The 24,582-nt window shown below is 35.8% G+C and overlaps 1 protein-coding gene across 5 annotated transcripts in view; it reads right to left on the minus strand.

The window, feature by feature from the left end:
• The window catches only part of LOC148939079 (Fanconi anemia group A protein homolog), a 79,118-nt gene extending 57,144 nt beyond the window's left edge, over positions 1-21,974 (minus strand). For 2 of the 5 annotated variants that reach the window (XM_089107291.1, XM_089107290.1), the window contains exon 1: positions 14,444-14,572. In XM_089107291.1, the coding sequence (XP_088963417.1) occupies positions 14,444-14,556 (113 nt within the window). In that variant the 5' untranslated portion in view covers positions 14,557-14,572. Of the gene's footprint in view, positions 1-14,439; positions 14,579-21,894 lie in introns of those variants that run through there. The other 3 variants (XM_089107294.1, XM_089107295.1, XM_089107292.1) reach the window with 3 other exon arrangements.
• Between the last annotated feature and the right edge of the window lie 2,608 nt (positions 21,975-24,582).

Below are 24,582 nucleotides of genomic sequence, written 5' to 3' on the forward strand. Positions count from 1 at the left end.
TGATTGTTCACCATTTTTTTTTTTTTTTTTTTTTTTTTTTTTTTTTTTTTTTTAAATTAGCCAACAACAAGTGTAAAGTAAATAGTCCTTGTCAATCCCCATAACCCTTATTTGATTCTGGAGTAAACTTTCTGTTGATAAATTGTTGGACTATTTGGTACTGTTGGTCTCTTTTCATATAGTTGTGGCAACAAACTATACTACTACTACTACTACAACTCATCGCAGCACCAAGCCGCCTGAGGCCAACACAGCTACGCACGCTCCTCCTCCACCCCAATCTATTCAAAGCCTCCCTTTTTACACAAGCCCACGAAGTTCCCATTTCCTTTAAATATTTCTTTGTGACGTCCTCCCACCCTAGACGGGGACGACCTGCTTTCCGTTTAGCCCTAGATGGTTGGCCGAAAAGAACAATCTTCGGCAATCTGTCATCCTTCATCCGCACAACATGCCCTAACCACCTCAACCTTTCTTTCATTATAGACCTAGAAAGCAGTATTGAACCACATTTTTCGTATATCTTATTGTTTGAAATATGGTCAGTAAACCGGGTACCCAGAACAATCCTTCAGCAATTTCTCTGGAAAACATCTAGAAAATCTTCATCCGCTTTTCACAGCTCCCATGCTTCAGAGCCATATTTGACCACTGTCATCACTGTAGCTTCTAAGATTCTAATCTTGGTTTGCAGACTTATCTTCCTATTCTTCCAGACTTTTTTTTAACTGTGAAAAAACACCCTGAGCCTTGGCTATTTCTTATTTAACATCTTCACTGCTCCCACAATCTTTACTAATAATACTACCAAGGTAAGTGAAGCTGCCCACCTGATCAATCTTTTCATTACCCAACGTCACCTTTTCACCTTCACTGATTCCTAGCCTTAGTGACTTAGTCTTCCTAACATTAATTTTCAAACCAATACTAGCACCCTGAACTCGCAAAATCTCTAAAACTTCATTCATTTTGCTCACACTTTCATCTAGGATGCTTAAATCATCAGCATAATCCAAGTCCAGGAGACTTTTTCCTCCCCATTTGATTCCGTGGTCTCCCATTGTCTTTCCTGTGCTCCTTAAAGCAAAGTCCATCAAACTAATCCATATAAAGGGGGATAGAACACAACCCTGCTTAACTCTTGATTTAGTACAAAATCCGCTGCTAACCTCATTTCCTACATTAACCACAGCAGTGTTATTCTCGTGCATAACACTAATCACTTTAATGTATTTGTCTGGTATACCATACAAGGATAAAACCTTTACTAAAGCTCCTCTATCAACAGAATCGAACGCTTGCTCAGAATCTATAAAACTGAGGACCAAAGGTGTTTGAAAACTTAGGCACTTCTCAATTATTAACCTATGAGTGAAAATTTGGTCAACACATCCTCTACCTTTTCTAAAACCGCACTGCTCTTCTCTTAAAACTTTGTCTACGGCATCTCTCAGTCTAAAAAGTATCATATTACTAAGCAAATTGCTACCTACAGAGACCAGACTAATGCCTCGATAATTACCACACTCACTTTTATCTCCTTTCTTATAAAGTGGCTTAATTAAGGTTTTCCTAAAATCGTTAGGTACTTCCTCCTTTTCAAAAATCATATTCACAATCTTCAGTAATTTATTTCTAGCCTCAGAGCCACCATATTTAAGAAACTCATTTACCACCCTATCAGCAGCTGGAACTTTATTATTGTTTAATCCTTTTAGTACTGTTGCTAAGTCCTCCTCACAAAACAAATCTTCCTTCACATCCAAGGTATCACAAACTTTTTCATTTTCCTCTATATTTTTTCCTGCAACTCTATCTCGGTTAAGCAAATTCTCAAAATGTTCGGTCCATCTCGCTTTAGCTTTTTCCTTATCGCTAATTGCCACCCCATTCCTATCTTTAACTATCTTTAAGTCCGGATTGACTACTACCTCTCAATTTGTTAGTGTGCCAGTACAATATTTTACTATTATGCCGTCTAGCTGCATCTTCTAAATCCTCGGCAATTTTATCCATGGCCTCCACTTCACACCTCCTTAGTTCATATTTCAATGCTTTCTCTACTTTCTTTACATTTTTTTTGTTTTCATGCGATCTATCACTCAGATAATTCTTGTACAAGTCCTTTCTCCTTTCTATTAAACATAAAGCTTTTCACTAATATTTTTAGCTGCAGTTATACCTTTCTTCCCTAATACACCTTCAGCAATTTCAAAAGTTATTTTTATAAAATTATTTCAACCATCTTCCACATTATCAAATTTTAAACTCTCCAGTTTAGGATTCAACTGTTCCAGGAAATTCTCCCTCAAATTCTCATTTAGGAGTCTACCAACATCATAACTTCCCGGGAGGTAATTACCCTTCCGATATTTCAGCTTTAAATTAAACCTTGACACTACTAGATGGTGATCTTTACATTTAACATCAATAACAGCGCTCCTATATACCCTAGTATCTTGTATTGATCCTGCCAGTCTTCGGTTTACTACAACATAATCAATAAGGTTTGCTGTTTTACCATCACGTGAATACCATGTTAGCTTATGAGCAATTTTATGACCAAACACCGTATTGGTTATAACTAGATTGTTATGCCTACAAAATTGCAAAAGTCTGTATCCATTAGTGTTTTCTTTTCCTACACCAAATTTACCTAAGCTGAGTTACCATCTATCCTTATTTCTACCAGCCTGGGCGTTAAAATCTCCCAGTAATAACATCATATTTCTACCTGGGACCTTGTCTATTTGCTCCTGTAACTGTAAGTAAAATTCATCTGAGTCACTAGTATCTCCATCAGTCGGTTCTACAGGGGCGTATACTACTATAACTGATACCCTGAACTTTCTAGTCATAAAATGGGCAATTAGTATTCTATTATTAATACCTTCCCAGCCTAAACAAGACTTAGAAGCTTCCTTATTCATCATGAGCCCTACTCTTTGTCTATGTAACCCATCCTTCCTACTTGAGTAAACAAATTCTATATCACCTAATTTCATGCTTCCTACCCCTGGGATATGAGTTTCTGAAACTCCTTATAAATCCAGTTCGAATCGTCTGAATTCGTCAGTCAAAATGTCGATACGATAGTCATTTTTTTAATGTCGTAACATTCCAAGTTCCAATTTTCATGTTCTTTAAATCATTGAAATTTTTTTCGCCTCGGGAAAAGCAATGATCCCGGATACCAGTGCAGGACGGGGATCACATATCTTCTCAAGTGTACACCGAAGTGCTTAAGCCGGCTTAGAACCGGGCAGAAAGAAGTCCCTGGGACCTTCATGAATGGAGGCTTTGTGCAATCCTGGGCCCATCTTGGTCACAACATGGTTTTCAGAACTTGACGATCCTCTTCTATCAACAAGAGTCAAAATCCTGCACAGACAATCTCAAGCCTATTACCTCCGACTCATTATATATTCATGCCTACAAATATTATGCTGCTACGGGGAGGCAACCCGTAATAGATAAATTAGCTAGGAAGAGGTTTTTCAGCCCAAATACGCCCATCAAAACATACCAAGCCCAGAAGAATTGTCCATTAGTCAGAATCCCGTGCGAATGCTGTGTCGTTTACTAGGCTATAATTTCCTCGAGGGGCGCCACTCCTCAAGTGGGAATAGAGTTGACCGCAAGGTCCCCAGTCTTGCAGGTACCCCGAAAAGGTCTAGGCAGCCCTTTGCAGAGGCCGTTGTCCATAGATCTGGATCTTACGCCCTGCCACAATTGTCCTCCTATAGAGGACCCTCCCGCTATGGTGTTCTGCATCACCATGCAATTTAACCCATTGCTGGGAGAAGGTTTGCAACTCATGGGACTTGTGGACAAACCAGTGGGCCCTTTTGAGTGTACATTTGAGGGGCCTTCTTCCTCCTCCGCCTGTATTTATGACCCCGGGCAATGGTGCCCCAGTTTCAATTATGGACCCCCAGGCACAAGGTCTCCCTTGGTCCGTGCTCCTATGGAGGTATCCTACATATCTGTAGAGCGTTCCCCTATCGCCACCTGGGGACACGCTGAATGGCCTGGGGGAGGCCAGATAAACGGAGCACTTTTGTTTTGCAAAGGCCATAACTCAGTGACATATTTAACCTACTACTTATAAATATACATAACTCACTGACTAGGCCTTTATAAGTTATATACAGAAATATATAACTCAGTTACATATTTAACCTACTACTTATAAATATGTGTAACTCACAGACTAGGCCTATATAAGTTATATACAGAAATATATAACTGAGTGACATATTTAGCCTACTACTTATAAATATGTGTAACTCACTGACTAGGCATATAAGTTACATACAGAAATATATAACTCAGTGACATATTTAGCCTACTACTTAAAATATGTATAACTCACTGACTATGCCTATATAAGTTATATACAGAAATATATAACTCAGTGACAAATTTAGCCTACTACTTATAAATATGTGTAACTCACTGACTAGGCTTATCTAAGTTATATACAGAAATATATAACTGAGTGACATATTTAACCTACTTCTTATAAATATGTGTAACTCACTGACTAGGCCTGTATAAGTTAAATACAGCAATATGTAACTCAGTGAAAGATTTAGCCTACTACTTAAGATATGTGTAACTCACTTACTAGGCCTATATAAGTTATATACAGAAATGCATAACTGAGTGAAAAATTTTGCCTACTACTTATAAATATGTGTAACTCACTGACTCTCTCTGTCTAAGCTATATACAAAAATATATAACTGAGTGACATATTTAGACTACTACTTATAAATATGTGTAACTCACTGACTAGGCCTATCTAAGTTATATACAGAAATATATAACTGAGTGACATATGTAGCCTACTACTTATAAATATGTGTAACTCACTGAAGAGGCATATAAGTTATATACAGAAATATATAACTCAGTGACATATTTAACCTACTACTCATAAATATACATAACTCACTGACAGGGCCTATATAAGTTATATACAGAAATATATAACTTAAAGTTTTCATCTTGTGTTGAAGGGAATCAACAAAATATGCATCATTAAGATCGGATTTCATGGTAATTCGTAATATATAAGATTAATTGAAATTTGAAGAATTTATTAAAATCTATGAGCCAAAGAAACTTTGTACAATTTATAATTTACATTAAGTATAGCACCTCCTCCAGAGTACATACCACTGAAGTTAATTAATTGTTTGTTATTATTTGTGTTCCAAGACAACAGGTAACACTAAATTATAAGCAGCTTATATTAATACAACCAGGCTCGTTACTAACCAAAGTGTTGGGGAGGGGGAGGAGGAATTTCACCAGCTGGCTGGTCATTTTTAGACTGTTTTTGGCAAAAACTAGCATAATGGCCGTTTCGAATACCAATACGTAAAATCACCGCACAAGTCGGTAAAACTGCTGCATTTACCAACCAAGATTCAGACTTCGGTAAATATCATGTCCCCATTTTAATGCTCTTTATTTAACCAAATGGAAAATTGTGGCACCATCTGTAAAATCACAGTAGGAGTCGGGAAAACTGCTGAATTTACCGACCATGTTCGAAATTTCTGTAGATGACATTTCATTATTTTCGTGGTCTTTATTGAACCGAACAAAGAATTTTAGCGACGTACGTGACTCCATACGTGGCGGCCCTGAAAACAACTAACCATTACATTACTAAACACTTTTATGTGTTAAAAGTAACGCAATTGCTAAATTTTTTGTTACTGTATCTGCCATTTTAGGTTGAAGCAAATAACAAATAATTAACAACCACTGATGACACTTCAGTTCTTCAACACATTCATAGTTCTGGCCAATACTTGGTTCAATACCACAATCTATGGTCAAGGGCATTGTATCAGTATATTGAATTATTGATACTCTTGCCTGAAACTCGTCTCTACCATTATCCAAACTTTGGCCGCGTCATTTGCCAGTACCATCCAAAACTCTTCACCATATCACCATACACATTTCAAATATGCCAACAAACGAACGACGTCATTAAATCTATTTATATGATGTCATTATACAAACCAGAGTCATGTCATAGAAAGTATATTTATTTATTATTACCACATCATGGAAAGCTTTCGCTTGTATGCGAAAGTATTAGTAGTATACATACTACTGTGACTACTATTACTACTGACAACTCACTGCAACACCAAGCCACCTGAATACAACACAGCCAAACACGCTCCACCTCCATCACAATTAATTTAAAACCGTCCTCTTTACACCCTCCCAAGAAGTCAAGAGTTTCCTTAAATCCTTCCATACGACCTCCTCCCATCCCATTTGAGGACGGCCAGCTTATTGTTTGGTCAAAAAGGACAATCTTTGGCAATCCGTCATCTCAAGAACATGTTCCAGTCATCTCCCCCTTTCTGTCATTATAGCCCAAGACAGCGGGATAGAACTACATTTGTCATACAGCTTACTGTTTGAAATACAGTTCATCAGACAAAAACCAAAACAATCCTTAGGCTATTCCTCTGGAAAACGGGTCTAGGCGTTTACCCCCCTCCCCCCAGAAAATTCCCCCATGTCCCCCCTGAGTGATTCCAGATGTTCATTGAAATGGAAATTGAAAGTTCTACTCACCTATTTAAGCTAGAAGCAATCCTATAGTTTTGCCTATAGTAAAGAGCTATAACGGTTCAATGTATTAACTTAATTTATTTGTTACTAAACACTTTGCCAAGCTGCTACACCAAGTTTAGATCTAAAAGGTTAAAGAATATGTAGTGTACCTAAAAATAATATAGGATATTATGCCAAAATAAAAGAACTAGCTATTTTAAGGGGTTTCTTTTTTTTTAATACTGTTTAAAGAACATGTAGTTTAACAACAACAAAATATTGGGTATTATGCCAAAATAAAAGAAATATCTTTTTAAGGGGCCAGTTTTTCGTTTTAATTTTTAAAATGTAATTTAAAGAACATGTAGTCTAGCAACAAAAATATTGGGCATTATTAGAGGGTATATCATGGTTGCAGCAGTAGCTCCAACTTAGTAAAGAGCAAACCACAGCCCGTAGTAACCATAAGTTAAAAATCGCATTTAGAACAAAGCTACCTAGTGAAAAAAATTGCCATCTGACACTGATTCAGGAATGATAACTATTATTTCGGTTTCTCTCAAAAGTAAAAGTATGATGCGAAAAAAAAATTATTGTGATTTCGAAAAAAAAGCCTGAAACCCCACGAAAATGGTGTCAAATCAAAATGAAAAGTGCACCAATGGAATCAGCACGGTCGAAAGCCTTGAATAGGGAAATTACAGTCCCCCTCCTTGAACAACAAAGAAAATCGCTTTTTTGCATCAGTAGCACTGATCTGTCTCCCTTTTTTTCTTTTTTTTTCTAGCAGGGCTAAAGGGTGGCCAGAGCATCATAGAGAGATGTATAATAGCTTATTCGAAAGGAAATTAAATTTATAAGTGGCCTTTCTAAGTTACCGAAAAGATTGGAGGTCAAATAGCCCCCCTCCCTACAGGCCCCCTCCCCCCAACTAGTCCTATAAAAATTTTGAGATAGCAATTTTGTTTAACATAGTTAAAAGGTCCAATATATATGGTTTTGATGACGTTATGCCCCTCCATAGTCCCTGGGAAAGGGCTGTATGTGGTATCGGACGTATCAATATCATGCGTATTGGTATCGTGCATATTGGTATCGCATGTACCATATTGGGAATATTGGTATCCACTGTTGTTTTTTTAGTAATTTTCTAGGCTCATTTTATTAAAGCATGTCCCGGCAAGGTATCATGATTGCAATGGCAACTGCAATCTAGTAAAGAGCAAACCACAGCCCATAGTAACCAAAAGTTAAAAAACGGGTTTGGGAAAAAACTTCCTAGTGAAAAAAACAATTACCATCTGACACTGATTCAGAAATGGTAGCTATTATTTCGGTTCGTCTTAAAAGTAAAAGTTTATTGCGAAAAGAAATTTATGGTGATTTCGAAAACAACCTGAAACCTCTCGAAAATTGCGTCAGATCAAAATGAAAAGTGCACCATTGGAATCACCGTGGTCGAAAACTATGTACAGGTAAATTACAGTCCCCCTTCTTGAACAGCAAAGAAATCACTTTTTTGCATTGGCAGCACTGATCTGTCTCCCTTTTTTTTCTAGCAGGGCTAGGGGGTGGCCAGAGCATCACAGAGAGATATGTAATAGCTCATTCGAAACGGAATTAAATTTGTAAGTACCCTTTTCAAGTGACTAAAAAGATCGGAGGGCAGCTAGACCCCTTCCCAAAAAGTCATCCAATCAAAATTTCAAGATAGCTATTTTTTTCAACATAGTTCAAGGTTCCAATATCTATCGTTTTAGTGATGATATCACCCTCCATAGTCCCTGAAGAAAGGGTTGTACACTGTATTGGTATCTGACGTATCGATATCTCGCGTATCAGCATGGGTATAAAGTTATTGGGTGTTTTGGTATCCTCATTTTTAGTAGCTCATATAAAAGATATTGTTCATCTGTTCATCATGTACGTTGTTCTTTCCAATAAATTCCACAATCAGCCAGTTCCAAATCATGGTTAGAGAGGTAGCTGCACCCTAGTAAAGAGCAAACCACAGACCATAGCAACCAAAAGTTAAAAACCTTTTTAGAAAAAGCTACTTAGTGAAAAAAAATTGCCATCTGACACTGATTCAGGAACGGTGACTATTATTTCAGTTAGTCTTAAAAGTAAAAGATTATTGCAAAAAGAAATTTATGGTGATTCCAAAAAAAAGCCTGAAATCCCTCCAAAATGGCGTCAGATTAAAATGAAAAAGGTAACATTGGAATCAGAATGGTCAAAAACCGTTTAAAGGGAAATAACAGACCCCCTCCTTGAAAAACAAAGAAAATCGCTTTTTTGCATTGGCAGCACTGATATGTCTCCTATTTTTTTTTCTTCTTTTTTTCTAGCAGGGCTAGGGGGTGGCCAGACTATCATAGAGAGATGTGTAATAGCTCATTCGAAAGGGAAATAAATTTGTTAGTGCCCTTTTTAACTGACCAAACAGACTGGAGGGCAACTAGCCCTTCCCCTCCCTAAAGGCCCCCTTCCCCCAAAGTTATCCAATCAACATTTTGAGATAGCCATTTGTTCATAATAGTTCAAACTTCTCTGTTAATTCTTTCAAAAGAAGGCTAAACAGTCATCTGAAACCTCAATAAAAAAAACTATTAGCAACAAATGCTTAATTTTACATGGCACCATGAATTTCGAAAAACAAAATCATAAATATTTACTTATCTCATTCTTGAGGGCACACTTCTTCAAAGCCTATTTTAAACATTCACATTACATTTTACTACTATTTCCTTTGCTGCTTGAGTAGCCTCCCAATTATAAGATGTTACCGTTTGTGATGTGAAGCATGGAGGCAAAGTGAAGCAGTGTACCTTTAGGAATGAGACAAGTATTTATAATTCTTTTAAAGTATTTTTAGAGTGTTTCCTTCAAATGTTTCACTGTTCTTAAGGTTAACTGTTCTATTCACCCAGCTCAAGGGTTGGCATAATGTTACTAAACTTCAGATTAAAGTACTATAAGGGGGTGTAGCTAGAATATGAATTTTGAAATTGCTGTATTGTAAATCAATGGATGGAAAGCTGTATGAATGGGGAAATTGTTATATAAAAAAAACATTGTTTTTATGAATAAAGTAAATAAAATGTATTAGGAGAGAAAAAATTAGGTAGGTGAGGAATTAGAAAGATAGAAAGCTATGGAATGCTGAGTGAGAGGTAAGACAGATAATTGGTAATGTAAAGGAAATGATATTGAAATAGTGATGAATTAGGTTAGAAATAAGCAGGGAGTCTTAAGGTAAAAAAGAAGAAAGAAATGTAATTGATTTTTTTATTTTCAGGAGTAAAACAACAAAAAAACAGCACTCGGTTTGATCCTATCCATTACATGAAGTATCACCAACCCATCATCAAGAAAGCAAAAAGGAGGAGGAAACGAGGAAAGGGGTTACATCCAGCATATTTCAGTATAAACCAAATAACGCTGGATAAAAGAAAGAAAAGAAAAAGATTTCAAAATATGTATTAGAAAAGAATTTTGTGTATTTTTAATATTAGTCTATTTTTGAAAAAAATAAGGGGGTGTAAACTTAAACTGGTAACAGTCTTGTATATTGTCTCTTCTGAACTAAAAACTATAATAACAAAAGATTTGGCTAGTATTCACTCAACTCTCAGTTTAAAACTGTTTCTGAATAGCCTAGGATAATACTCCCAGTACTCAGAAATGCCTAATCTTGGAAAAATATTTTGACTAAAATGCATTTTTTACTAACACAGATAGTAGGTTCCTAACTTTGGATGTGATGCAGATAGTTGGGGTTGACTGATGCTTGGGACTGTGCTAGTTAGGATTGGCTGACTACAATCTTGGGAGAATGTTTTCCTTTTTTAATATTTAAAATTTGACAAAAGCTATTCTTGCATAATAGCCGTTTTAGACATAGTTATTTTGCTTTACAGTAGTTCCTTTGGGTTGAATGTATTCATGATAGAGTCTGTCTATGATTTAGACACTTTGTTCTAACTTTATAGAAGGGCTAGCAGTTCTACTTTATTAGTATGCTTTCTTTAGAAGAGGTTGACCACTAAAGCAGCACCTTAGACAAATTCAGACAGGAGCAATTCTCCAGCATTTTTATTGGGGGGGCCCAGAAGGGTCCATATCTGGATCGTCAAAGGGAATGGGATGCATAATATTTTTCAACACATTATTGGGGGGAAATTGCCCCCCTTGCCACCCCCAAACGACGCCTCTGAATTCAGACAAATCCAATAATGAAACAATCCCCTTGCTAGGTACTTTAATAGAATTTAAAGTGATTTAAATGTTGGGGTGGTGACTAGGTATTCTAATTACTGAGTATATTACCCTAAGTTACAGGTGCTGCTGCCATGGCAATGTTGTCCCAGGCTTCTCCTGCCTAATGAAGCCAGATCTAGCCCTAGGCTATATGCAATACTTTACTTATTCTGCTACTTGCATTATTTTATGAAGCTATTTCTTATTAATAGTTGATGCATATGGCAAAATAGCACTAACTCAAAAAAATCAACAAACTTTAGCCTATAGCCTAGGACCATATCTGGCACAGTTAGGCAAGGGAAAAGCTAGGGTTTTGAGTTTAGAGGGGGGATATAAAGAAGGTGACAAAGAAATTGTGTAGTGTGCCAACAAATTAAAACACCAAAGACACCACAAAGTTCCAAGGCATGGAACTTTTGAACTTACCTCCTCTTAGCTGTGCTCCTGCTCTTGGGGGTTACAACTATTATGGTGGCAGTCAGTATGATAGGCCTAGGTTTATATTTGGAAACAAGGTAGATTTACAGTTTAGGCCAACAACACAATTTAGCTAGAATGAGAATTGATACATCATTTGATGTCTTTTCTTATGCTATTTCATGGTTCAATAACTGTTTCTGGGGCAAATTTCATTTTAAATCCTTAATGGGAAACTGAAAGGTAAAACATGTTTAATAAAACTGTCTTGTGAGAAAAAAATGTCATTTGCAGCTGATTCAGGAATGGTAATTAATATTTTACTTTGTCTCACTAGTAAAATGTTATTTGGAAAACAAATTTACAGGATTTTTTGAAAAGAGCCCAAAATCCTCTAAAATGACATTCACAGAAAAACTGACATTGTTTTTGAGGGGCTTTTTGCTCCTTTCTTTTATAAATTTCTGAAAAACAGTTTCCAAATAACCATTTTTCTATTAGGACCAGGGACAAATCTCCAGCATTTTATAGGGGGAGGGGGGGGGGCAAGAGGAATCCATATCTAGATAGTCAAGAGGCATGGGATATATAATAATTTTTTTCTCAACATTATTCAGGAGACAACTGCCCCACTTGCTTCCCCCAAAAAACACCCCTGATTAGGACTAAGGAAAATAATAATTACTATTCCTGAATCAGCTACAAATGGCAATTTTTTCTCACTAACCAAGTTTTTTGAAAACATACTTTTAAACTTTTGGGTACTATGGGCTGTTTTGAGCCTTTTAAGCTCTTTAAGGGCTCAAAATGTTTTTTTTTTCAGAAACAATAATTCAATTATGAAAAAGCATACAAAATGGATTAAGTGATAAATTCACAGGTAATATTCTTGTTTAGCTACTTCTTGCTATCTTGGTAAGGGGTTGCCAAGATAGCATCTTTGCTATCTTGGTAAGGGGTTAGGAAAATGAAATTTTCAGGAATTAATTTATTGACTAAAGTATATACTGGGAAGGAATTTTAAAGTAAATACATCCACTCCTCCTCCTGCAAGAGGAACTGACCTTTGTCATCAATGATGAAAATCTTTGTGTTATAGAAGTGAAATCTTGCAAAATAGATCTTCTGCTTAAATGAAGCATAAGAAAAATATTTTCAGCTTCACAACATTGCTCAATCTCAGTTACAAGCTTTTAAAGATCTACAAATATATTTACTAAGTTTAGAAAAACCCATTAATGTGGCTTAAAACTCCACTCAAGTAACAGGAATTGTATTTTCAAAGCTAAAACCAGAGAAAAGAAATTGAAAATTAAGGTATAATGTTGTTTAGTGAAAACCTGTCATTTAGGCAAATTTCTAAAACTTAGAGATCAGAAGAAGGTTAAGAAAGTAGATTGGCAATACCTTCCTAGAGTAGCCTATGTTTTTGGCTTTGGATCCATTACTGAAAGTTTCATTTTCCTAAGCTAGCCCATTTCCAAAAAAGCAAGAAGAAGCTAAACAAGAATTCTGCCAAATCACTTTCATCCTAGCTAAATAGACAAATTTTGCAGTTCATATTATTGACTTAAAAATAAAGTGAATATACCACTTGATGCCATTTTTTATCCTCTTTACAAATATAATAATCATTTTTGTTGCAAATGAATTTTACCCCCACTCCATTATATACCAATTCAGGGTATATATTTGCACATTATAGGTGGGGGGTAAAGTTTAAGCTTACCTCTGATTTGCATCAGAAATAAACTATACTCCCACCCTGCCCTAATGTGCAAATATATACCCTGAATTGATATATATAAAGAGGTGGGGTGAAATACATTTGCAACAAAAATGATTATTATATTTGGAAAGAGCATAAAAAAAGGCATTAAGCAGAATGTTTACTTTATTCATAAGTCAGTAATATGAACTGCCAAAAATTTACTGCCAAATTATGTTGCTGTAAAGTGCAAACTTACTGGAAACAGTTCTGAGTGAGAAATTGAATAGTAAACCTACTAGCCTATTAATTAGTAAATATATTGTTCAGTTGAAAAGAGGACAGGCACAACACTTACAGTAAAATTCTACTTTAGCTACTTTTGACTATCTTGGAAAAAGGTTAGGTTAGGAAAATGAAACTTTCAGGGATGGGTCTACAGGCTAAAGTACAGGTAAATTTGCAGGTGGCACAATAATTTAGCTGGGATGAAAGTGGAAATGTCATTTGATGTCTTTTTTTATGCTGTTTCATAATACAATAGTTGCTTATGTTACAAATTGCATTTTGAGCCCCTAAAGGGGCCCCAAAGGCATTTCATTTTGTAACCACACAAAGAAGTTATCAACACTAGGTAAGTCATTGAAAAGTGGTTAAAAACATATCATTAGTTTATAAATAAGTTTTTTCAAGAGTAATATATTCCAAAAATACTTATTTATAACAATTCAAACCTCATTTATTAGGTAATTCAGTTCAAACCATTTTCCTACTGTTTCAAGTTTTTCATATGTTATCAACAAAAATAGAGCTGAATTTTGTTACTTTAAACTTTGTTGTGACAGTTCAGGGTATATATTTGCACATTAGGGGGGCGGGGGTATAAAGTTAAAGGTAAATTTGCAGTGGGCCATATAATTTAGTTAGGATGAAAGTGAAAACATCATTTGATGCTTTTTTATGCTCTTTCATAATTCATATAAAATGCCTTTGGAGCCCCTTTAAGGGCTCAAGATGCAATTTTCAACAGAACCAATTGCTGTATTATGAAAGAGCATAAAAAAGGGATGAAATGAAGTTTTCACTTTCATCGTAGCTAAATTATTGTGCCACCTGCAAATTTACCCATACTTTAGCCTGTAGACCCATCCCTGCAAGTTTCATTTTCCTAACCTAACCCCTTTCCAAAATAGCCAAAAGTAGCTAAAGTAGAATTTTACCAAGGTAGGTACTTCAAAATACCTTCCTGGGACATAATTTAGCCTAGAGACCTATCCCAGAAAGTTTCATTTTCCTAACCTAACCCCATTAAAAGATAGCCAAAAGTAGCTAAAGTAGAATTTTACCCCCTCTTACTCTTAGATCCACCTTTCCCAAACAGTTAAATGGTAAAAATATAACGTAGGCTGAGCTAAGTTATGAAATTAGGTTAGACCAGTTATAACAGGCAATACCAACATTATTATTTCTCGTAAGAGATCAAGCCTTTCAGTGATATATGTATCTCCTCCCAAACTACTTCTAGAAGCCACTGCAAGACTGAATGATATTTCAGAATTTTCTGACGGCATTTTACATTGAGGTAGTTTATTGCAAATTCAACGGTAACACGTTTTTATGTTTTGAATTTGAACTTAGTGTAGCGTCAAAATTCCGAAAAAGAATAAAAGCAACTAGGCGAAAATCAAAGGATCGCCCGATCCACTTTCAGTTCTCTAGAAAAGAGGTCTCCAAAGGCCCACGGGGCTGTCTCATTCTGCCCCTGTAGACCTTTTAATCACCAGAAAAAGACTGCATTATTTGATTTCCTAGACTAATTAAAATCAATGTTTTGATATAGTGTTATCTAGTGGAAGAGTTGGCTTCCCCGTACAGCATGAATGCCACAGCTACTGGAGAGGATAAATCCAATAGACTGGAAAAAAACATTTTCTGATTATAACTTGGACTGGACTAACTTCAGTTAATTGACTATTGATCGAAGAAAGAGTATGAGTGACATATAAAAAGGTTGGACAAGTGAAGCAAATGTGTGTTAGAAACACATTATGCAAGCAATGTTTCTAAGGTTATTTCTAAAACCACAACGGTCAGCCATAATAAAAATAAAGTAAAACAAAATACTCACTAATATCCAACGGGAGCAGTCAGAATTTTTGGATCTTACGCTAATTTCGGCTTTATTGGATCTCTTATTGGTTTGTTTTTCAAGTTGACACTCCGCGTTGTTTCAATTTTTTTTGTCTTTCTACATTTTTTGGCATATTCCTTGAAAAAAAAATTGGCTCGTGCTGAAGAATAAAGGCGGGTGTCTTCCCAAAAATTTGCTTTGTTTTTTTCAGTATTTTCGTTGGCCTTAAATAATTTTTGATCATTTTTTCTTTTCGTTTTGTTTTTCCAATGTTCCTCCAAAGTTTTAATCACCAGCAAGCTTTGTTTGTTATATATACGCTGGTGAAGATAGTAAATTTAATAGGGTCACATAGGCTCAACCATTATCAGTTTAGAGACAGGTTGAAAGGCACAAATACAGAACCGTAAGATTTACCATAATATACAGCAATAAAATGTGAAAGTTGTAAGACAATTATAAGCAGAAAATATGAATTAAGGAAGAAACACATAACTTTATAGAAAATAAAGACAACTCATGGACGTTAGCATCTGATTAAGAGTTGAAATGGATCTGAACCTTAAGCTACAAGAAATAAAATTCTAGTTTCTGATCTGTACACAGACCTAAAGGCTTTCAGATCTTAGCCTGCCTTTTTTTTTGTTGTAACAAGTACATACAGGCCAACTACTTGACGTACTTTCAGCAGTGCAAGGTCTTCATGACTAACGCAAATAAATAAGTTCCCCACACTATTCGCACTCAATATCACAAAAAACCTCCAGACAGTGTTTAAAGAGCAGTTTTCTGACTAGGATTCAAAGGCAAAAGAAGTGAGGCTATTTCAAAACCATTTGAAGCAGTGGCCAGTTGCTGAAATGAACTGCAGGTGGTGGTTATTGACTTGCAAGCAAATACCGTCCTAAAGGACAAGTTCAAAGAAGGACTTTTGATTTTTCACTAGTTTTTGCCCAAAGAAGACTTTGCTAATGTCAAAACTTTTGCGTCACGGTTCTTATCAATCTTTGGAACAACATGCTTGTGCAAACAGACATTTTAAAGGTAAATGCAAGAAAAACAATTCGAGAACAATCTCGTCTGATGAATATCTAAGTCACTTTTAATGTTAGGGACATCAAGTTCAGAACCAGAAAAATCTACTATTTTGGCATCCAGGAAGTAGTTTAACCAATTCCCTTAATATAGGTAATCATGTGCAATGCATCGATGCATTATTAAATAATCTCAATTATAATGTTAAATAATATTAATTTTATGAGTATAATAACATAAAATATATGATTAAACAAAATTGATGTTTTGATGTTTTTCTTATTTAAACCTTTGGCGTGAAGTTGGCCCTCAAACTACTTTTTGAAAGTTAATGCGCCCCTCTGGCAAAAAGTTTTAGGCCCTTGCTCTAGAAATTATTTTGTTTCTTCTTCGCATGAAATATACATGTGGCTAAAAGGCTATTTAATTATATATAGTGGTTTTATATCAGTGGCGCCATTTCATAAAACTTCAGGGGGGCAAAGATCAATTTTGGGTCCCCGTCCAGACTCAAAATGTAATTACTCTGTTTGGTAGACTACTCTTCAAGTTAGTCTTCGAATACACATTAAAGCAAAGTAATTTAGTTAGATTTTGTCTTTTGCAACCTGGTAAGGCACCAAAAAATTGTCAGAAGATGGAATATTTACCACACAAATTAAAAACTGGAAGTTACGAGCAGTTACTAAAGCAATGGATTCCTCCTTAGCTTCATTTTTGCGAAGTCGTCCACAAGCTTTATAAAATCAAGCTCCTTCACTGCAGTCTTTTCAGAGATCATAAGGAGCAAATACGAAAGTCGCTCGTTTTCCATTGTTTTTAGAAGATAATCCTTCACAAATATCAACACAGAGAAAAATCGTTCATTTGAATATGTTGTTAGCGGGAGGGTGAGGACTACCTCACGACCTCAAGAACCTCAGAACAATCTTCTTTCAATCCTCCTAGGCTTTCGAAAAGATTTAAAGCGTTCGCCATTTTCTGTACAAGCTGCAACACATATGCACGAGCGATCAAAGCTTGACTCTTCAGCTCTATAACATCGATAACAATCTTATCAAATTCTGTGTCGATCTCGAGAAATAAATCTGTGTTCATGAAGTCTTCGGATTTGGGGTTAAAGCATCGTGTGGCTTCTAGTACTGGCATTTTAAATACCGTCTGTTCTCTAATATTTCCTTTCCTTTTCCCGTTATTTGGAGAGGCAAGAGGCAACAGATTCGCCCGTCTCCGTCTCAATAGCTTTAAATTTGGTCCAGGAATTGGTTCATGCGTTATGCTGGTCACTGCTTTCGCGCTGCCTTACCAGCACTGAAATACCTTTCTACTTTTTCAATCCTAGGTTGATGAAAGCTCTTTGCACCATGTCTTTCGCCTGATCTTAGCGATGATCCGATGAAGTGTCGGCGACAGAAGCGGAATGCCGAGTCCTGTTCTTTTGAATATTTGAGCCATAGATATGCCAAGAAATAAAAGCTGTTGAATTTTCTTGAGCGATTCCTGATGGTAGTGACAGGACAGTCAGTAAGAACTGGTTGAAAGGGTTTATCATATAGGTTTATGGATATATCTGTGCTGCTTATGCTGGAAGCCGTTCCCTCCGTTTGTGGTTGGCACAATATGTCTCCCTTGTGTCTCTCAAAAAGAAGACGCTACAGTATGCAGTGCATTAAATACAAAATGAGAAACGACAATCCAAGACTTTTGTCTGGATACCCCTTTTCCCAGATGTTGCAAATGACTTTACAGACTGACCGCGAAAAATAAATTATTGGAGACAGTATAATGTTACAGGCCGAGTCCGACAAAAACATGCCAAAGGAGATATTTTTCAAATGGATGACTTTGTTGCAAATCTTTGAGTGTCTTCAATTTTCTGTTTTCCGGTGACCTGGTTTTCGGTTTTTCAGGAATAAATCGAAAGTAACAAAAAAATTTAGAAAAGGAAGAATAAACTAAAAGCTTCAAAGTTGAAAATTTGGCCCCTCAAAAAATCTGGTGGGGGGCATGGCCCCCCAACACACACACACACACACACAAATGGTGCCACTGTTTTATATTGGTCTGTTGGGACAAAATCCAATAACTCATTATCTAGCCCAACTCACAATGTTCTTATGACCTATTAGAACCTGGCTTTTTAAACCTGCCAGACATTGATGTTGATACCCCCTTATGTCTCTATATAAATAAGATTGCTTCCTGGGGCATCCAGTTAAATGATCACTAGATAAAAAGTCACATGAGCGTGGTCAAGAACCACTCAGCTCTGAGCTCAATAGATTGTGAGAGCCGCAATCCTACATAATCAAATCCCTAGGAAATCCATTTTTTAGAAAAGCATTAGTTGTTATTGTTTTTCATGAGGTTCCTTTTAAACGCCTCTCTTCACAAGCTATCTCCATTTCACTCCAAAATTCATTTTGCATGTTTACCATAGGTAGGGGAAAACGTCAATACCCAGGTTTTTCATCTTTTGTTTCTAAACCAGGAGTATCTTCTTTCTAATTCTAAACTATTTTTTCTATTTAAACTTTTCATATTTTCTCTTAATTCAGAGTTTACATTAGGTGTTTTACGGACAATATTTCGATTAAATTGACCAGTTGAAAGTCCAGTTTTCCTTTGTTATTCGGAAAAAAACAGTTTTCGCGTATTTACATTGAATGATTAAATTTCCACTGGGCCCATAAAACGTCAAATAGTAAAGCAGCATTTGTCCAACAAGTTATACGCTTTTCCCTTTTGTGCCTTCCATTTTCAGTAAACAATCCGTAAAGCATAAATCTTAAATATCTATTCACAGTAATGACTAGCACTTTTTACTTTAAGCAAAGGATCTACAAATGATATCAAGTTTTCATCAAATCATGGCTAATTGGAGAAAAAAGCCAAGATAGATAGTATGAGAGAGAGGAACAGCTGGCATAGGCCTCTATCTATCCAAATATATATATATATATATATATATATATATATATATATATATATATATATATATATATATATATATATATATATATATATATATATATATATATATATATATATATATATATATATATATATATATATATATATATATATATATATATATATATATATATATATATATATATATATATATATATATATATATATATATATATATATATATATATATATATATATATATATATATATATATATATATATATATATATATATATATATATATATATATATTACATTAGGTGTTTTACGAAAAGTAGGATTGAAAAAGTAGAAAGGTATTTCAGTGCTGGTAAGGCAGCGCGAAAGCAGTGACCAGCATAACGCATGAACCAATTCCTGGACCAAATTTAAAGCTATTGAGACGGAGACGGGCGAATCTGTTGCCTCTTGCCTCTCCAAATAACGGGAAAAGGAAAGGAAATAAAAGAGAACAGACGGTATTTAAAGACTCTGCTAAGAAAAATAGGCCTTGGATTGCCATCCTTACTTGGATGGCAAGGTCTTGCGTTTCGTGGCCATAATGAGGAGAGTCCAGTGCCAATCGAAGGAAGAGATAGTCAGTCTCGCATCTCACATCGAAATTCCAATCGAGGGAATTTCGCTGATGGAAAAGTTACGTAAGGCCTATGGCCATTACTTGTCATATGAGTACCAAAGCAAATACAGTGAGGTCATAGGAAATAAAATTAAAAATTCTATCGGAAAGAAGCCAGAGAAGCAAAATTTTTAGCCGTTCTTGCTGACGGAACAAAATACCTCTAAAAAAACAATAACAACTTGCGATCTTAATGCGCTATGTTAAGGATATGAAAATCAAAGAAATACCCATAGGTTGCTACCACATGCGCAAGGTTGACGCTGAGAGGGTGGCCAACTTTATCCACAATGAAATAAAGGGTATCGGCCTGGACTGGTCAAAATTTTTCAGACAGTGCTATGACGGGCCACGTGTAATAAGCGAACGTTTTTCAAGAGCTCAAGCCTGTCTCCGGGAAAAAGCACTGCAAGTGGTGTACACCCACTGTCATTCCCATAGACTTAAGCTTGTTATTGGCGATTGTATGCACAGCATACACAGAATTTCGTCAGTATTTTCAGTTTTGCAAACAGTTTATAGTTTTGTCTCTAACAGTAACACTCGATATCAGTTGTTTGTCGAGACTCAGAAAACTGTCAACGTGCCCGTGCTAACGCATGAAAGGGCAGTTGTGACACATTGGTCTTACTGGTATAGATCAGTGGCTAAAATTCTGGTAAGATATGACTGCATACTTGCAGTTCTGTCAGTTGTTCAAAAATATTCTGACAGGAGGAGGTGGCAGAAGCTAAAGGTCTTGAGAATAAACTAGAGTCTTTTCCCTTCATATTCAGTTAGCATGTCATTCACGAAGTTTTTGCAGTGATCAACGTTTTCCAGAACAACTGTAGGCCCCAGATCTGATCATTTCAGACGCCTGCACTTTAATTGCCACAACAAAGAACCGACTGAAGACAATGCATGATGTCGAGCATTTTCGAGTCCTATACGGCAAGTATAAAGAGATGGCTATTAATGTCAGAGCTGATCTGTCGGAAACAAGCGCTCTTGCTTCAACCATACCAGCAAAATCAAAGCGAGTTCAGAAGAAATCCGGAAAACTCAGGGATTATTTGACGTTATCAACACTTGGAAAGCACAGCACTAAAACTGAGAGCACAAGAACAGAAGAGAAAAATGCGAAGAGTTCTACGAGGTTTTGGACATAGTGGTAAATGAGTTTGATGAGCGTTTTTTCTGTCCAAATGCCAGTTTTTTCAGTATCTTCATTTGGCCTATAAAAACCCCATTTTTGCTCGTTTTTCTTTCTTTATGTGAATTTTATCATTTATACCCTCCTTCTCATTATAAAACCCTCGAAACTTTAATAAATATATGCGTGAAAGTACATTCCCACTATAATGGGACAGAAAAATCTCGTTAAGACAGTATATAAGACAAAATATAAAACAAACGACAGTAACATGAAAATTATTCTTCAAAAGAAATTATATTACAGTTTCCTTAAAAAGAATCATTTTTACAACTTTTGGCGGAATTTTATCTTTGAAACGAGCCATTCTTATACCCTCCTCCTCATTATAAAACCATCGAAATGTGATAAGCTCTAGAAATAAAGGCATGATAACCCAGTTCGAGTATATAGGCTCAAATTTAAATAGAAAAAGATCGTTAACATACACACATCATCTAGACCTAAAATTCATACCAAAAGACAGTTTCAAAAGCTAGCCTAGTAGAAAATATATGCGATCAGATAAAAAAATGCTAACCGGTTTTATACTTAACATAGACTTTATGCAACCCCACCCCTATCTAATTTGTAAATATATACCCTGAAAAAATTTATCGTGTGCTGTATCCACATTAGTCAATAATATGTTTTGGTAAAAAAATTATAAAGTAAATATCTCAATTAATGATTTATAAACAGAACTCACGTTATAAATTTGCATAGCAAAAAATTCTAAATCCATTGCATTCGATGTTTCCATTGCCTCTATCTATAATGAGGGGGGGAGGGTATAAGAATTGGCTAGTTTCAAAGATAAAATTCAGCCAAGAGTTGTAAAAATGTTTTTTTTTAAGGAAACTATAATCTAATTTCTTTTTAAGGATAATTTTGAAGAATGCGTCCCTACCCCCCGAGAAAAAAGGTTCTGATTGAAGATAAAAATCCCTTACATCCCTCTGTGATTAACTACATTGGACCTGTGAGCGCATATGCGCAAGGAGAGAACGCAAGCGCCCTTATGCAAGAAGACGAAATGGCTACGGGCGTGACGATGTTGCAAAAAGCAAATGTAAGTTTAAAACTTTATCAACATTTTCACTTAAGATTTTTTCTTCCAAAAGGAACAACACAGTGCACTATTCTAATATCCTGTTTGAGGTAAAGTCTTATGACCATTTAAATCGGAGAATGTAATATTATGATAATAAGATGAGAGATGATAATGAAACAGGCTGTATATTATCTCAGATCTGCCATGGTCTGATTTCTTCATCCTTGACTGTAAACATGTGTGTAATCTGACTAGTTTACAGTCCATAGTTTCAAAGGAAAACATATGAAGCATTAATTTAATTGACACTGGGAAAAACTAAATGTAATTTAAAACGACGTTAAAAAGTCAGTAGTTCAATTTTGCTTGAGACTTACAAATTATTTTAATTTTTTGGTCGTTCAGGTAATTAGTTTCTTAGAAAACTGTTTCCGTTCTGATGCAAAAAAGGTACTTTTCAAGTATTTATATTCAATGATTGTTATTCCATGAAACCTTGATATTTACACACTTTATTTTATCGCTATAATGAAAATTGGAAGACGCCCCCTTTGCAATAGCTGGAAAGAACATGGGCGCAATTTAAGCATTTTTTGTTTGGGGGGGGGGGCATTAGGGGGATGATGGGGAGTGAGGGACATTGTTTATAGCCTTGAATTGAAATGTTTCTTTTACACTTTTATTCAGCAATTTAACCTTGAGATAGTAAACAAATTAAAGAATCGATATATGATGATCAAGCTATCACTTTGCAAATACTGTAGAAGCTGTGATTGAAAGGCCTTGTTACCTCTCATAACCGTCAATGTCTCAACAAAGGACTATTGACTCCTTTACTTTTAATCCAATTTTCGACCTTCTTAAAAAATAGGGTATTCCATGAAACCTTGATATATACACAATTTATTTTATCACTATATTGAAAATAGGAAGACGCCCCTTTGCAATAGTTGGAAAGATCACGGTTGCAATTAAGCATTTTGTTTGGGGGAGGGCAATAGAGGGATGAGAGGGAAGGGGACATTGTTTATAGCCTAGAATTGAAATATCTCTTTTACACTTTTCATTCAGCCATTCAACCTCGAAATAGTAAACAAATTGGGGAATCGATACATGATGATTAAGCTATCGCTTTGCAAATACAGTAGTAGCTGTGATTGAAAGGCCTTAATACCTCTCATAACCGTCATTGTCTCAACAAAGGACTATTGACTTTACTTTTAATCCAATTTTCAACCTTCTTAAAAAAATAGGGTGTTTTATACACGTTGAAATTAAGTGGTTGTTTTGTTTATAGGTTAGAACTGTTTCATCGCTACTCCCACCCACACCTGAAGAAACAAGTCAAGTATCATATGATCCCATTGATGAAATGATTCATATTGATGCACCTGGGCAATTTTGTGACATTGCTGAAACACCCTCACATAATGGTGAAGGATATGGTGAATTTTTAGAGGGGTGTTATGATGGTAATGATTATTCAAATGGTACACCCGATAACATTATCACCAACATGGAATGGACAGATAATTATTTGGGACAACTTTTCATTGGTGATAGTAATTCTTTAGATGTAGACAATAATAGAGTTCTACATGACAATGCAGTTAGTTCAGAGGGTGATATACCATGGTTAAGCCCAAACACCATACAAATCTTAGACAATGTTATTCGTGAGTTAAATGAGAATCCTTCCCCCTCGGATTTAATGAATATAGTCCCGGTTCAATCAAATTTAATTGAACAAGAAAATGAATTCGATTGGATGGATTTGCATAGCCTAACGCACTAGAGGCTATGTTAAGCGAACTGGGAGATTCTACTGCATAATCCAGCCCAATTGTCAAACAAAGTGGGGGATGGGGTTTTGGTAATGACACAAAATTCTCATCGCTACCAGAATTTCAGCAAACAAATTCAATTCTGAATACAATAGACGTTTTCACAGCAAAACTTGGCAATCCCTTTAATACACTGATAGCGGGGAATTTTATAACAGACCCCATAGATAATATTCATGAATATGCAGAGAAAATTCGTGCACTTCTAGAAAACCAAATTCAACTATGGGGAGACGGGACAGTATCAAAGCCTCAATTGTTTTAAAAATATTTTATTTAAATGAAAGGCATGGTGAGGTCTATGATAACTATGTACAGACCAAAATGTTGGTGGTGTATCCTCATTTGGAAAATCATGAGAATATTTTTATGGATTGGGTCAGCACTGTGGTCACGCATCTCGACATTTATAATGAGAATGGTAGTGGTTCGGTGGTTTTATTTGTTGAAAATTTAGAGAAGGGGCAGGAGGGGCAGGGCCAGGGTCTATGTTTTTAAAACACAATCCTGATTTAGAAGGATGCAAGGGTGTTCAATGAATCTGTTTCGAAACAGGCCAAAAATGTTTTCTGTACGCATTTCTCATATCGGCTTTCCAACTTCTAGCATGTGAAGCTACAAAGAAAAATTTGGACCACCGGGCCGTGCAAGAAAAGAAGGGTCTGATTTTCCCCCAGTAGATTTCTCTTGTTTAACAGAAAAATTTCCTGTCGCACTCAAGGCGATAGATATTGTTGAACGGGCCAACGCGCATTTAAATATTGGTGTTA

Source organism: Artemia sp. Qi Xiang Cuo, unplaced genomic scaffold (assembly GCF_049724085.1).
Source record: "Artemia sp. Qi Xiang Cuo unplaced genomic scaffold, ASM4972408v1 HiC_scaffold_22, whole genome shotgun sequence".
Taxonomy (NCBI): Eukaryota; Metazoa; Arthropoda; class Branchiopoda; order Anostraca; family Artemiidae; genus Artemia; species Artemia sp. Qi Xiang Cuo.